At 34.0% G+C, this 15,916-nt stretch overlaps 1 protein-coding gene across 1 annotated transcript in view; it reads left to right on the forward strand.

Annotated features, from left to right (window-relative positions):
- Positions 1-15,916, forward strand: part of USP9X (ubiquitin specific peptidase 9 X-linked) — a 97,259-nt gene that overhangs the window by 67,671 nt on the left and 13,672 nt on the right. The window contains exons 31-38 of the mRNA XM_042782641.1: positions 1,421-1,641; positions 3,082-3,272; positions 7,116-7,289; positions 9,591-9,732; positions 11,094-11,847; positions 12,298-12,421; positions 13,420-13,645; positions 14,124-14,253. Of these exons, the coding sequence (XP_042638575.1) occupies positions 1,421-1,641; positions 3,082-3,272; positions 7,116-7,289; positions 9,591-9,732; positions 11,094-11,847; positions 12,298-12,421; positions 13,420-13,645; positions 14,124-14,253 (1,962 nt within the window). The remainder of the gene's footprint in view (positions 1-1,420; positions 1,642-3,081; positions 3,273-7,115; positions 7,290-9,590; positions 9,733-11,093; positions 11,848-12,297; positions 12,422-13,419; positions 13,646-14,123; positions 14,254-15,916) is intronic.

Here is a 15,916-nt window from a genome sequence, read left to right on the forward strand (position 1 = left end):
GCCACTCCTTGGAAGGAAGGTTGGGCAATCCTACTTCCATAGTGATACTGCCTCGGAAACCCAAGGAGGGGTCGCTATGAGTCAGGGCCGACTCGATGGCAAATAACAACAACATATCAGAATATAAGGAAGTTTTTTTTTTTTTTTAAGCACTTTAGGAGTTTTCAATTGACTGCTTCAAAGCTTAGATCTTTAGTTATTTATCCTATTAAATCTATGAAAAATGAGATGGCTTGATGGTGTGTGTGTGTTTGTTTTTTAACTTAGTGGCATTTTTTTGTTTGATGTATGTTTACAAGTACTGAATTTGCATGGTAAAATTTTCAAGTGCTGGAAAAGGTATATACTAAGAAGTAGACTTCCTGTACATCCCAGATTCCTTAGCCCCCTTTCAGAACAGCAGCCACCCATTATCATCAGCTCATGTTTTCTTCCATATATGCCACATCTATATGATTATACAGGTAGTCCCCAACTTTGGACTTATTCAAGTTACATGAACCATACTTCTCATGGTTTGTTGGATTTTTTTGGTACATCTTATCATTAGTGATATGTGCTACATACAGCACTAAAATATATTTGGAAGTTTATGTGTAGTGCTCCAGTCCCCAAACACAAAGATCAGATTTATAAAGAATACTGCTAATAAAAGGTAGTAATATTGAAAACTTAAAAATTAGGTATTTGTTTTTGTGAGAACAGACTTCCTATGGAGTCCTCAGAATAGAACCCCATCATAAGTTGGGGGACTGCTGACATACTTAGACAGTGATGGATATTTTGGTGGTTCTAGTTTTATACAAAGTAGAAGATGTATAGTAACTTGCAGTTCTCACAAAACTTTAAAATCCACTATCTTATTTGCTCTTCCAAGTAACACTGGCTATAGGCAAAGCATGTATTATTTGTTTTACTGCATTTATTAGGAAGGAAACAGGCTCACTTGAAAGCAAGGGTTGGTAGGTGTCAGAACCAGGATACGAACCCAGATGGTCTAAGGATTATCTAAAAGTGAGCAAACTGCTGTAATGTTGAATGTACCATTTTATGCCGCAGTGAATTTGAAGGGACTTGAAAAATATACAAAAGCATAAAGAATTAAAGTTGATAATAACTAAACACTAAAACTAAAATTAGCACATAGAAATTAACATTATTACATCTTTTATGACTACTTACAAGTAAAAGCAGCATGAAGCACATCAGAAAATATGTGTTCATGGGTGGTTGTTAAGACTGTTCAGTGATGCCTGTTGGTGTATATCTTAGATTTGTTAAGGGTGAAATGAAAACATAGAGCACTACTTCAGGATGCCTGTAGTGATGATTGAATTGTTGCTAATGTTAATTTGTCAGTTTAGTAGAGTTGTAAGTGACAGAATGATTGTGTTCATGCTACAAAAATCTTTTCCCTTAGCTTGTGAAGCACTTACTGAGTGGGAATATTTGCCACCCGTTGGACCCCGCCCACCAAAAGGATTTGTGGGATTGAAAAATGCTGGTGCTACTTGTTACATGAATTCTGTGATTCAGCAACTATACATGATTCCTTCAATTAGGAATGGCATTCTTGCAATTGAAGGCACAGGTAGTGATGTAGATGATGATATGTCTGGGGATGAGAAGCAAGACAATGAGGTAAATTTTAATTTTCATTTCTGTTTTCTGTGTTTGATGATTCTTATACCAAATACTGTTTTTACTTGAGTGTTATACTTTTATTGGACTTTTTGAAGTATAATTTTATATAGGACTGGATTCTCCCAGTGTTGGATACTACCTCTTGATGTAGTTACAGTATAGTGCTTGCTATCTGCAGGACTTTAAATATGCAGTTAATTTTTATGACACTTTATCTATAGTCTTTAAAGCACAGTTAATGTGTTCATATTTCATGTGAAAAGTGTTCAGTGAAATTTAGGGCTTATGTAATAGTAATCTTCATTTTTAATAATGGCTTTTATTTCCACTTTCCTATTTCATATTTTAATTCCATATCTTCATTACTTTATGCCAAGTTGTATGTTGTCATTTCCATTATCTGTACCTATTTTTAGGTTACTAAAGTAACTCAGATCTTAACTATTCTTAAGAAATAAACCTCTCTGCTGTAAATGATGCTGCATGGTCTAGTGGCAAAATTTACAATGCCTATTGGTATCCAGTGCAGAATAAAGCAGTGGAAAAATTAGGTTTTATTGGCAGATTAGAGTGGACATAACTATGACATAGTTCTTTAAATAAGCGAATATTGCAAGGCTTGAGTTGTAGTCATGTTTATAGCCAACCACCCACTATCATTGAGTAGCTTCTGAGTCATAGCAACTCTCTAGGACAGGGTAGAACTGCCCTCATAGGGTTTCCAAGGGTGTAAATTTTTTCAGAAGCAAACTGCTTCATCATTGTCCTGGTGTACTTCTCTTTTATTATCTCTTTCCTACTCAAAGTGTTGATGGGAACTGAGGGCAGGAGCCAGAGCATATATATTCAAAATTATACTAAATGTCTTGAATAATACTTTCATCAATTTTTTTCCATTCAGTCACCAGAACTAGTTTTGTCTAAGGAAGTAGTTCATCATTTGGAGCTTCTAAATATATGTTTAAATCAACTTTTCCTCAGATCCTCTGAATTAGACCATGTGGCGGTTGGGGTTGATAGTCTATATTTTATTGAACGTTTACAGTTCTAAATACTTTATACGTATTATCTCATAATCTGCACAACAGCTATATGAAGAAACTGAAGCTTGGAAAGGTTAAGTAACTTTACTTAGTTAAACTATCTTAGCTTTACAAGTGCCTGCTTTTGTGTCCAATTTGGTCTTACTTAACCAGTGCACTCTTCTCTGCTATATTATGTCACCTCATCTGATAACTCGTGAAACGGTTGGGTTAAACACTAATATTGTAAATTGAAATTTATAAATTTAAAGTTACATGCTTTGGAATTAAGAAACATAATAGAAATCATTTGGTTAATGTTGGTATTTTGTCTCAATATATTTTACTATACTTTTAAAGCTGTATTAGCTCATTAATGATTATTGAGTGTGGGTTTTCTCTTACTTGTTTATAGAGCAATGTTGATCCCAGAGATGATGTATTTGGATATCCTCAACAGTTTGAAGACAAGCCAGTGTTAAGTAAAACAGAAGATAGAAAAGAGTACAATATTGGTGTCCTCAGACACCTTCAGGTCATTTTTGGTCATTTAGCCGCATCTCGACTTCAATACTATGTGCCGAGAGGATTTTGGAAACAGTTCAGGTAAGCTGTTGCTGGATAATAACAGGAATATTTAAAATTTTGTGAACATTTCAACACACTAATGTTAAACTTCTAAAATATATACCATAAGGTATCTTTATTTAATATTTAAGCAATAAAAAAGCACCAAAAAACAAAACTCACTGCCATCAAGTCATTTCTGACTCATAGCAAGTTCTCATTGGATTTCCAAGGCTGTAAACCTGTACAGAAGCAGACTGCCTCATCTTTCTTCTGTAGAGCAGCTGGTGGGCAGCCAAATGCCATAACCACTAACACCACCAGAGCTCCTTAAGCAATAGTAATACTCAAACTGTTCTTCTTAGTAAGTAAGGTTTTTTTTCTTTCTCAATATGCCCATAGGAGGAGATAGAAATTATCACAATAAGGAAAAGGCAGAATTCTTTAGCCTCTTGGTATTAACTTTTTTATTATGGAAAATTTTTAATATATACTGGAGCACAGTATCCTTACCACCTAACTTGAACAGTTATCAACTCATGGCCAATCTTGTTTAATCTATATTTTTACTTTCTAAATTGTTTTGAAGCAAATCCCAGGCATAATTTCAACTGTAATCACTCTAATATGTATCTCTCATGTGTGTTTTAAAATGCTGTTTTTCATGTCTGAAAATAATCCTTAATACCCAGTATCCCTGTCAGTTTTTACCTAGTTGTCTCATAATTGCTTTTTATTCCGTGTTTTTTTTTTTTTAAATCAGGATCCAAATGAGATCCATATACCATGAATGGTTCATATGACTCTTCAGTCTTTTTCCCCTCTTTCCAATTATTGGTTGAAGAAACTAGGTCCTACTGGCACAGTGATTAAAGTGCTCAACTGCTAATTGAAAGGTTAGCAGTTCAGATCTGCCTGCCCCCCTCCATGGAAGAAAAATGTTACAATCTGCTTCTGTAGAGATTTACAGCCTTGGAAACCCTATAGGGCAGTTCTGTTCTGTCCTTGCAGGGTTGCTATGAGTCAGAATCACCTCAGTGGCATTGAGCTTGGGGTGGTTTTTTTTTGACTCTATAAATTTTCCCACAGTCTGCATTTTGGTGATTGCATTACTATGGTATTTTAGTATTTTCTCCTTTTCCCAGTTCCCCCTGTATTTCCTATAAATGAGTACTGAGATCTAGAGACTTGATTAGATTGGGGTGTTACTTTTCTTTTTTTGGAGTGGATAGGCAAAACTGCTTTATAGTTGGTAATGTTTACCTACATGAATAGAAGTACATAGTGTTTGCTTACCTCTCTTCTTATGATGTTAACAGCCATTGATCATTATTGCCTAAATGTATTATTTCATCAGGGTTACATAATAGCAGTATTCAAATTATGTCATTTTTTGACTTATTAGCTAGAATGCCCTATATATAAAGGAGAACTTTCCCACACCGGTGATTTGGCCACTCTTAATGTACAGTTTCATAGAACATGCTTTTTTCTCTTCCTTATCAGTTTATAAAATAATTAGTTGGTTTCCTAACATTCTTCTAAAGTGACTTATGAGCCTTTACATCTTGATCTTGTTTGTCTGATTTTTTTGGTTATGTTTTTTCAATCAATGCCTCTTACGTGTTGTGCCTATTATGTACTAAAATACCAAAATAGAACTGAATAATTCTTTACAGTGTGTGAAAAGGAGTGTAATACTTCAAAGCAGTGGGGTTTTAAAATAATATTCCTTAGAATTCCTTCAACAAAGTGATTCCCTGACAGCTCAGGAAGGTAAGCAAAGGGTCACCTGACACTGACTCTCAGGTCCTCTGTCATGCTTTCAGTTAGAGTAGCTCCCTTGTTATCTCTAGGGATGCTATTTAGATTTCTTTTGAAACCACTACTTTATAATATAATCCCTTTTATGACTAACCAAATACATTACATCTGTTCCCCAAACGAGGCCCCCTCTTTTATTTTTACCTAGTGCTCTGCTTTAGCTCCATCACCTGGAGTACCCCTTGCCTCCCTCTGACTATTCTTTCTTTCTCTTTCCCTAGCTCAATCCATATCTGCAGTGAGGTTTTGTTTTTTAGCATTTTTGTCTTAAAATGTTTAACTCAACTGTAAATACTGTTCTCTCTCTTAATACAGTGAGTGCATTTACGTATTACCTCCCAATTAGTTTTTCCTGTGCTAGTGGAGCTCACAGTTTGTCTAGACTAGCACTTCTGGATTAGCAGCACTTTAATCATGTAACATACTCTAGATAAATATGGATTACATAACCCCATTCCCCTCGCCTTAAATTTTTTATTTTGAAAAATTTAAGACCTGTAGACAAAGTAGTATCATAATCATTGAGTATTTATTATGCTCTTTACCCAGACTTACCAGTTAACATTCTGTCACATTTGCTTGTCTTTTCATATATGTGCTTGATATTTGGTGTGTGTTTTGAGTTTTTCTGAACCAGTTGGGGAAGAAAAAAATAAACCCACTGGAATCAACTCGATTCGAACTCACAGCAACCCTATATGAGAACAGTTGATAGTAAGTTGCAAATATCAGGGCACTTCACCTCTAAATACTTAAATATATGTCTCTTCAGAATAATGTCGTTTTCACTTTCCAAGAAAGTAATCGTGTTAGTAATTTCTAATATTCAACAGTGTGTATTGATTTCTGTAAAATATATTTGGTAACTCTTTAAATCTCAGTCTAGTAAGAAATCACAGAAATTTGGTTGTTACCTCTAAACTCATTTAATCTCCTTTGCTTGACCTTTTGAATCACTAAAATTTTTGTGAATGTCCTACTTTCTAAATTTGTATTATTTCCTCATGATAGATTCAAGTTAAACATTGTTCAGGAAGGAAAAACCACATATTGCATAAAGGGTCACAGGGTTATCAGTTAGCCTAGTTATCAATAAATTTGATCCCTTGGTGCCTAACAGATTGCGCCATTGTGAAGGTTGTCTTTCCCTTTTACAATTAGTAGATTACTCATGGGGAGTTGACTATAAATAGGATAGAGTGATGTCCTTTCCAACAATGAAACAAATTGATTTTAACAGATAATTAAATTTCATGCAATTTATTATTTGTCTAAATGAGATTATTTGCTGCACAGAACTTTTACAAAATAATTTATCAAAATAATTCTCTTAGTTTTTTTAAAACTGATCAGAAATGCTTAAAAATGCATTTGCAATGTGTCTTGCTTAGAATTAATACACTCGCATGTACTCTCTAAATATGAAATTTATGTCATGGATACTTTCCTGTAGCTCCTGGGTTTTAGCAGCATTTGTTCACATTTTTATGGCACACAGAATTGATGATTAGTTTGCTCAGGATTGGTTTGCCTAATGTAAATTCTCAGGTTATTCAAAAGAGATTTATTCTAAAATAAGTCAGACCTTTCTCTTTTCACTTTGAAAAATCAGTTTAGTTAATAAGAGTAAACATATACCATCTCTATACCCCAAAATGTAAGCAAAAATAAATGGAATAAAAATAATATTTATAATATCCACATAAGAGTAAGAGTGGGATTCCTTTCGTCTTCCTCTTTTAATAGCATTTTCCATTGGATTCACAATGCATGCATGCGGTGTTAGGTAGCCATCTTTTTTGGAGCCATACTGTTCATCAGCCACACCAAGAGTTTCATGGTAATTCTTTGCCACTGGAGTACCATTTTCACCCTGAGCCTCACTTTCTTCCCCACTGTGCTTAAAGTCCATTCAGCTTTTCTACTTTGTCATGTAGTTGAAAAATAAAATCTCAATTTATATAACGTCATCTGTGGTTGTATTAGTTTGTTTCCCCTGAAAAATTTATTATTCTGGGAATGTTGCATGTTACATGTTTAACTTTATTCATCCTTTAGGCTTTGGGGTGAGCCTGTTAATCTACGTGAACAACATGATGCGTTAGAATTTTTTAATTCATTGGTGGATAGTTTAGATGAAGCTTTGAAAGCCTTAGGCCATCCGGCTATGCTAAGTAAAGTCTTAGGAGGTTCTTTTGCTGATCAGAAGATTTGCCAAGGCTGCCCACATAGGTAAGTGTTAATTACATATTTAAAGTATATATTGTGCTTTTTTTTTTTTTACTAACAAAAATAAAATTATCACTAGTACTTACACACAAAGGTAGAATTATGTCACTGATTATTAAATACCTAAGACTGTGAATGAATTATGTACTGTGCATACTCTACTATTGTCAGGGGAGGGGATTGTTTGTATTTTTTTTCAAATAATACTTGGTTCCTTTTACTTCACCTAATCTCTTACATTTATTTCCTCTGACATTTTTTTATATATAGTCATTTTTGGGGAAATAAAATGGCATTTTGCTTATATCTATAAATGTTACTTAAAAATTTGACCTCTATCTTAGAATTAATAACACTTTGAATATATTAATTGTAGAAGATGACAAATCTGGAGCAGTATTTTCCAGACAAAAGAAGGAATGGCTTCTAAAATACTACTGATTATGGTTGTCATTGTTAAGATATATTTGTGCACAAAACATTTAAAAAGAGTTGACAAAAAATAAGGTTTTTTTTCCTATCAAAAGAGAGATTGTTTGAGGCCTCCTGTTGAAAATAAATAACTTTATTAATAGTTCATCGCTGATAAATATATATTTATGCCTGTTGCATGGAACATTTACGTTAGGACTTTTCTTAAAGTTGGTTTTAAATCCCTTTTCACCAACTGTAACAGCAATATAAAGTATTTTTTACAAGCCAGACTATTACATATGTATGTATGATTAGTAGGTGTGGTTCCTTTTTGAACATAGGGAAATAATTTGGGCAGAAGGATTATTATATAAATGGGAAATTTTCATCAGGTTGCTATCTTACGGTTCATTCGGAATGAAGGGGGTGTGTTTGTTCATGTGGGTAGTTTTTGGTCCTTTTGAAAGACCTTCATTATATTCAGTGGACAGTAAAATTATTATTTTAACCTCTTGTTTCGCATTTTTTATAAAATGGTCAGCTTTTTAGTTACCTGTTTCTGTTCATCCTCATTTTGTTTTAGCCAGTTTTCAAAATCATTTGGGAATTACTGGTTTTCTTTGCCAAATTAAATGTACAGAATATGATCTTGATTGTCAGACCATTAATAATGGTCAAAAGGTACCTACTCAACAACTGAAATAGTCTTGTTCTTGTTATGTACTGTAGGATTACATGGAATCCCAAATCTATCTATTATATAGAAACAGGGGTCAGCACACTGACTGAAGGGCCAAATCCAGCCCCTTACTTGTTTTTGTAAAGTTTTATTGGTTTGAACACAGCCATGCTCTCATATGTACATACTGTCTGGCTTCTTTCACTACAGTGACAGAATGGGGTAGCCTGCAAAGGCTAAAATATTTATTATCTCACTGTTCACAGAAAATGTTTGCTAACCTTTGGTCTTAGAATATCCTGCTTTTTTAACTGGAATCGTACGATTTAACTTTTTTTTTCTCCTATGGCCTGTTTCCTGATGATAGTAGCAATTTGCTTAGTACCTACTTCATATTATATTCACGTCATTTATAAATGCCTTTATTTGTGTACCTGTCTTATTTCCTTAACTAAATTGAAAATCCCTAAATAGGAAGAACTATCTTAAATACAGAATTATCCCACAGTTCTTTTTACATGTAAAACACTCAGTGTATTTATTGAGTGAATGAATTTGATGGTAGACAATGCATTCTCTACATCACATGTGTTCTGAAATTACATACAAGTTTTATCAGAAATCTGAAAGTCCCTTTGAGAAAATTACAATCTGGATTGCTGGCTACTGCTTATGTTACTTGTCCCTTACTTACTCATGTGTTCAAACGTGTGCTTTAGTTAGGTTTCTATTAAAAGAAGGACCATTTAAAAGTTGATACATTAAAAAAAACTGTAAAATATGCTTTTGAGAATTGGATAGATTCATGCTGAATTACTATCTAAACAGATAATAATGGAAGCAGCATGGGAGAATACTAAGAGCTTAACCTGTGAGGCCAGACAGACCTTACTTCAAAACACCATTTTGCCTAGTGATCTTCCAGTTCACTAATCTCTGAAGTGGGGTGGTGGTATTTCTCTGGCAGGTTTGTTGTGAAGACAAAGAATCCAGTATAGTTTGTAAACAGCCTAATGTGTCCAGCACATAGTAAGTGACTGATAGATGTCCAATAAGTGACCAAGAAATGACAACGTTCTGTGATTTATGGGTTTTGTATTATATAATACATGTTGCAAACTTTTTTGTCATTAACTCCATAGCTAAATAAAATGTTTAGAAGACTAAAAAATTAATCCTAACTCTTTGATCATTTTTTAAATAACATTTAGGTACGAATGTGAAGAATCTTTTACGACTCTGAATGTAGACATTAGGAATCACCAAAATCTTCTTGATTCTTTGGAGCAGTATGTCAAAGGAGATTTATTAGAAGGTGCAAATGCATATCATTGTGAAAAATGCAATAAAAAGGTATGGATTGTCCAGTGTTGTTTAAAATTATTATGATTGCATGTAATGGATTTGGAAGAAGCTAGTTGTTTGTTCATCTTCAGAATTCACCATCTTCTCTGTATTCCCTACCCTACTTTGTTGTGGTGGTAGCAGAGAGGTAGTCAAGATGATAACTGATTTAGAGAAGGTTTGTCCGGGAAAGTAGATGGATACAAAATAGTGCCAACGGGACTGGGAAAACAGGTACCTAAGAGTGAATAAATAGCCTTAGAAGTCGTAACAGGTTGATACCACATTCTCTTATCTCTGAGTTACATAGACACTTTCCATCACTACCCTGAAGCAAACTGCTGTTAAATTCCTCAGAGCTACCAGAGCTGCAGGGGAGGATATTTCTCATATCCAGGGTTACTCTTCAAGACCAAGAAGTTGGCTGAAACTCTTAATTACTTTGTCTACCCATGTAAGATTGCTTCTACCCTGTATTTTTAACCATTTGGATCATATTTTTAGACTCAAATAATTTTTTATCTGTGAGAACAACAACAGCATTTTAAGGAGACAGTTTATACACACACACACACACACACACACACACAATAGTGTGTATCAAGTGTAGATACAGAGATCATGGGCTGTAAAGCCAATACTGCCTGTGACCTCCAGCTCTTGAAACTTGTGGCAGGTTAGTTAACCTCTCTGTGATTCCTGATATCATTAAAGTAAGGTTTCAGTAGTACTTGCCTTGTAGGGTTGTAAGAATTAAATTACATTACTACTTGTACAGCACTTAGCATATTACCTAGCACCTAATTGCCCAGTAAACATTAGCTGCTCATTAATACTGTTACTACATTTCTTCAGTTTGCTCACAGCAAACTATTTTCATTAGAATAACAGATAGCAATGACAATAATGGGAAACAGGTAACAAGTAATGTCTATATCACTAATTTTTGTGATTTGTGACAAATGGCATAGGTGATTTCCATATTTTTATATTTTTTGTTGTTGAGTGCCGTGGAGTCAGTTCTAACTCATAGCAACCCCATAACAGAAGAGAACTGCCCATAGGGTTGTCTTGGCTTCATGGAAGCAGGTCTCCAGGTCTTTCTCCTATGAAGCCACTAGGTGGGTTTTGAATCATGAACCATTAGGTTAGCAGCTGAGTGCTTGCTTCATTGTTCTGCCATCATTGCTCCTTATATTTTTAGATTTCATTAAGATCAGAAACTATGACAAACCTTGTGTTCATTTCATGTATTTGTACCTTTAAATAATTTTAGATAAATCTTAAAATAATTTATTAATATAATTTAGAAGTTTGGTGTTTTCTTACAGTGATTATAAGAGACTAGTAACTTTCTCTGTTTATTTTAGGTTGATACTGTAAAGCGCTTGCTAATTAAAAAATTGCCTCCTGTTCTTGCTATCCAATTAAAACGATTTGACTATGACTGGGAAAGAGAATGTGCAATCAAGTTCAATGACTATTTTGAATTTCCTCGAGAGCTGGACATGGAACCTTACACTGTTGCAGGTGTTGCAAAGCTGGAAGGAGATAATGTAAACCCAGAGAGTCAGTTGATACAACAAAATGAGCAGTCTGAAAGTGAGACAGCAGGAAGCACAAGATACAGACTTGTGGGTGTACTTGTACACAGTGGTCAAGCAAGTGGAGGACATTATTATTCTTACATCATTCAAAGGAATGGTGGAGATGGTGAGAGAAATCGCTGGTATAAATTTGATGATGGAGATGTAACAGAGTGTAAAATGGATGATGATGAAGAAATGAAAAACCAGTGTTTTGGTGGAGAGTACATGGGAGAAGTGTTTGATCATATGATGAAGCGCATGTCATACAGGCGCCAGAAAAGGTGGTGGAATGCTTATATACTTTTTTATGAACGAATGGACACAATAGACCAAGATGATGAGTTGATCAGATACATATCAGAGCTTGCTATCACCACAAGACCCCATCAAATTATTATGCCTTCAGCCATTGAGAGAAGTGTACGGAAACAGAATGTACAATTCATGCATAACCGAATGCAGTACAGTTTAGAGTATTTTCAGTTTATGAAAAAACTGCTTACATGTAATAGTGTTTACTTAAGCCCTCCTCCAGGTAAGTATGTATAATTTAGCTTCTTGATAATAAAGAATAGTTCTTATTATACTTGTAGGATTTCTTAGCAGACATCAACATATGTAATTTTTATAAGTTCATAAAATTAATCTTTTCATCTTAAATGGGTCTAAATTTTGCTGTTGGTTATTTTGAAGTCATTTAAGATGACTGCCTTTGAACAGTATATATTGAGTTAATGGAAACAAAGGAGACTTACTTTAACAATTTGTTAAAGAAGCATTAGTTAGACTCAAGCATTAGTTTTCAAAGATATTCAGTGAGCTGCTGAAGTAAGAACTAAGCATTATTTCATAAATAGCCTGTGAAGGATTTTAACAAATTTAGGATGTCTTAGAATTGGTGGGAATGCACACTTACTTGAAAATGAGACTTGAACATAGAAATGTATTCATTTGTTTGTTTTAATCATCTGCATTTTATTTATAGGGCAAGATCATCTGTTGCCTGAAGCAGAAGAAATCACCATGATTAGCATTCAGCTTGCCGCTAGATTCCTCTTTACCACAGGATTTCACACAAAGAAAATAGTCCGTGGCTCTGCCAGTGATTGGTACATGGCTTTGGAATTTGGTTCATAATATGCTAACAATTAGTTGAGGCCTTTTATGTGCTGCTGTATTTTTCCAAATTGTGAAATTTTTTTTAATAGGCTTATCTTTTAGAGCAGTTTTAGATTTAAGAAATCTGCAGAATGTCATGTGTCTACCATTACAGAATATCATACAGAACAATTTCACTGCCCTAATAATGCCCAGTGTTTCACTTACTCATCCCGCCCCTCTCAACCTTAACCCCTAGCAATCACTGATCTTTTCTTTTTAGTTTTTCCTTTTCCATAATGTCATATATTTGGAATCATACCCAAACCTTCAGAATTTGGAATGCAGAATAAAACACTCTTGGTAGCAGGGAGGAATCATATTAAAATAAATAGTCTAAACATGGCTTTGTAATATTTAGAAGGTGGCTTCTGCTTCTATTACCCTAGATCATATCTTTGATATCCTTATATAAAGAGATTACAAAAGTCAGGTTTTTAGTATGAAATTACTAGGTTTTAGCTTTCATGGATTAAAATTTGCCTTAAGATTTAAAATGTAGAAATTAAAATTGTTTTCATTTTCTGGTAATCGTGAAAGTATACAGACCATTTTAATTCTTTTATATAATTATTTTATTTATCCAGAAGTAAGATGTTAAGGTAAGGGAAGAGGGATACTGTTTTGTCATTGAACCAAAAAGAGTTTGGCAGTGGATTTCTAGATGACTATGTGAGCTTTCATCTTCTGCCTTTTAACTCTTTGGGAGTAGACTATGTCCTGGTGTTCATGTGTCATTTTTATATTAGTGCTAGGAGCAACTATTGCTGCTTTTCCCAACAGTAAAAGAATGGTGGGTTTTTTTGGTGTGTGTGTGTGTGTGTGTGTGTGTGTTATAAAAATGTAGGTAGAGGTGTTTGATCTTTATTGGGTCCCTAGAGACCCATTCATTTATTATAGAAAGCAGGTGGCCGAGTTCATATTCATAGATTTTCTTTTCTATTTTTAGGTATGATGCACTGTGTATCCTTCTTCGTCACAGCAAGAATGTTCGTTTTTGGTTTGCTCATAATGTTCTTTTTAATGTTTCAAATCGCTTCTCTGAATACCTTCTGGAATGCCCTAGTGCAGAAGTGAGGGGTGCATTTGCAAAACTTATTGTTTTTATTGCACATTTTTCCTTGCAAGATGGGCCATGTCCTTCCCCTTTTGCATCTCCTGGACCTTCCAGTCAGGTAAAATTACTCAGCTTTCTTTCTAATGATAAACATTTACAAATCTGGAACTGATTTTACAAGCATGTGTATCTATCTGTCTGATATGTTTACATACAATCTCCTATCTGTGAATTCCATAAAAATTAATTCATAGCAATGAGTAGTGATCGTCTCTTAAAAATAAGGGAATTTTCCATTTATTTGGTTACGTGCAGTGGCTTACTTAAAACTTACGATTAAATGGATTTTTTATTTAAATATATATATTTATAATTAACAGCAGTATGATGGTTCTATAATGAAATCTACCTCACATCATCATTCCCTCTTCCAAGAAGCAACTTTTTAATAGTTTCTTACGTGATCAGTCTTTCCAGAAATTGCTGCTTGTATTCAAATTATATATGTTCATGTATTTTCTTATGCAAATAAGATGTCATACCTGCACCTTTTCTCTTGAAGGAAAAATAAAGCACTAATGTTTTATCCTTTATAGGCTTATGATAACTTAAGCTTGAGTGATCACTTACTAAGAGCAGTACTAAATCTCCTGAGAAGGGAAGTTTCAGAGCATGGGCGTCATTTACAGCAGTATTTCAACCTGTTTGTGATGTATGCCAATTTAGGTAAGTTTAAGTTTTCATAATTTTGGTTTAATACATTGATTTCAAATTTTATATTAAATGTTAAAGTCATTTAGGTCAAGTGAGAAATGTAACATAGTCTAAAATAGTGCATAAAACCTGTTTTGAGTTTTATCTGAACCTTTTTTTACAATACTTTTCAAACCTTGTACATCAGTAACTGTTTATGTTACATGTTTTAATCCATGAAAGAAGGCAGGTCAGAATCTGTGTCTTTATTACATTTTTATTTGGCTGCTTTTTTAAAATAATGATTCCGAAGCACTATCCTATACCAACAGAATGAATTCCCAAGGCTAACATAAGGAATCTGTATTTTCAAAAGGTCCCCAGGTGGTTCTGACACTCATAAAGTTTGTGTAAAGGACTTGGTCTTTATATAACATTTTGTTGAAGTAAACTAAATTAAGACTAGTGATAATATAAATATTCTCTTAAGGAATTCTCTTACTGTTACTGATACCTGTTTTTTTTTTAGCGTTTTTTAGTATTACAATTACACTGTCCTTAGAGTAGCCTTCTATTTCTGACATCACCTGATTATTCTTTTTCAGTGATTCCATAATACTTACATAAAAATTATGCTATACTGTCCTGTACTTTACTCTGTTGTGTTTTGATAGCCTTCAGGTTTTTGTGTTGTTCGCCAATTAGATTTCAAAGATCAGAGCTTTACACAGTAGCACTTAGAAAATGTTTAATTAATCAATATCTTGTTAGGAATATCATCAAAAATCCTTCCAGAGTCTTCATTGTTGTTTTTGTATTTGTGTATTATGTTGTGATTATAAGTGCCATGTGATTGAAATTATAAAAATCACATATCGGTGAATCAAATATTAATGCCCTGGACTCAAAATGGCTAATTTATTGAGACATACCAAAAAAAACTAAACTCACTGCTATTGAGTCAGTTCGACTCATAGCAACCCCTCCTTTCCAAGGCAGTATCTCTACAGAAGTAGATTACCCAGTCTTCCTTCTGAGGAGTGGCTGGGGTGGGTGTTTGAACTGCCAGGCCTTCTGGTTAGTAGTCAAATGCCTCAAGCACTACGCCACCAGAGCCAGTTAAAATCTTGGTGATAATAATATGGTTGAGCTAGATTAGGAACTGATTTGGAGACTTAGCAGATAGTTTTTAAAACTTCTCCAATAGTAAAAAAAATAATCTTATATCCAAAATTAATTTCTGTACCCAAGCATCACTGTCTTTTCAGGTTTTTTCTGTGTGAACTTAATAATCACCCGTTGATTCATGAACTTTTTAATGTAAGGAACAATCTACTTTGTGTTGTCATTTCTCTGATTGTCTCTGCACTTTGTTTTCTCTTCCCTTACCTGTATATACCTGAGATGCTTGGGTATTTGTAGCCGAGATGGAATAAGATACTACGCAAGCAAGCACAAGTAGAATCTGTATATCAAACTTAGAAATAACAAATTTAAGTATTTACAAAAATCCTATTCTGTTCTATACCCCTTTTTGATATTGCCTGTTCATGTAACACACATCATTGGGCTGTAGTATAATTTCTTTTTTTTTAGTTTTTATTTTTATTGTGATTTGGGTGAAGATTTACAGAGCAAATTCACTTTCCATTAAGCAGTTCACGTATACTTTGTCTCATGTCATTGACCACAGTTT

The sequence above is a fragment of the Orycteropus afer genome, unplaced genomic scaffold (genome assembly GCF_000298275.1).
Source record: "Orycteropus afer afer isolate SDZICR_OR568_19922 unplaced genomic scaffold, OryAfe1.0 scaffold00401, whole genome shotgun sequence".
Taxonomy (NCBI): Eukaryota; Metazoa; Chordata; class Mammalia; order Tubulidentata; family Orycteropodidae; genus Orycteropus; species Orycteropus afer.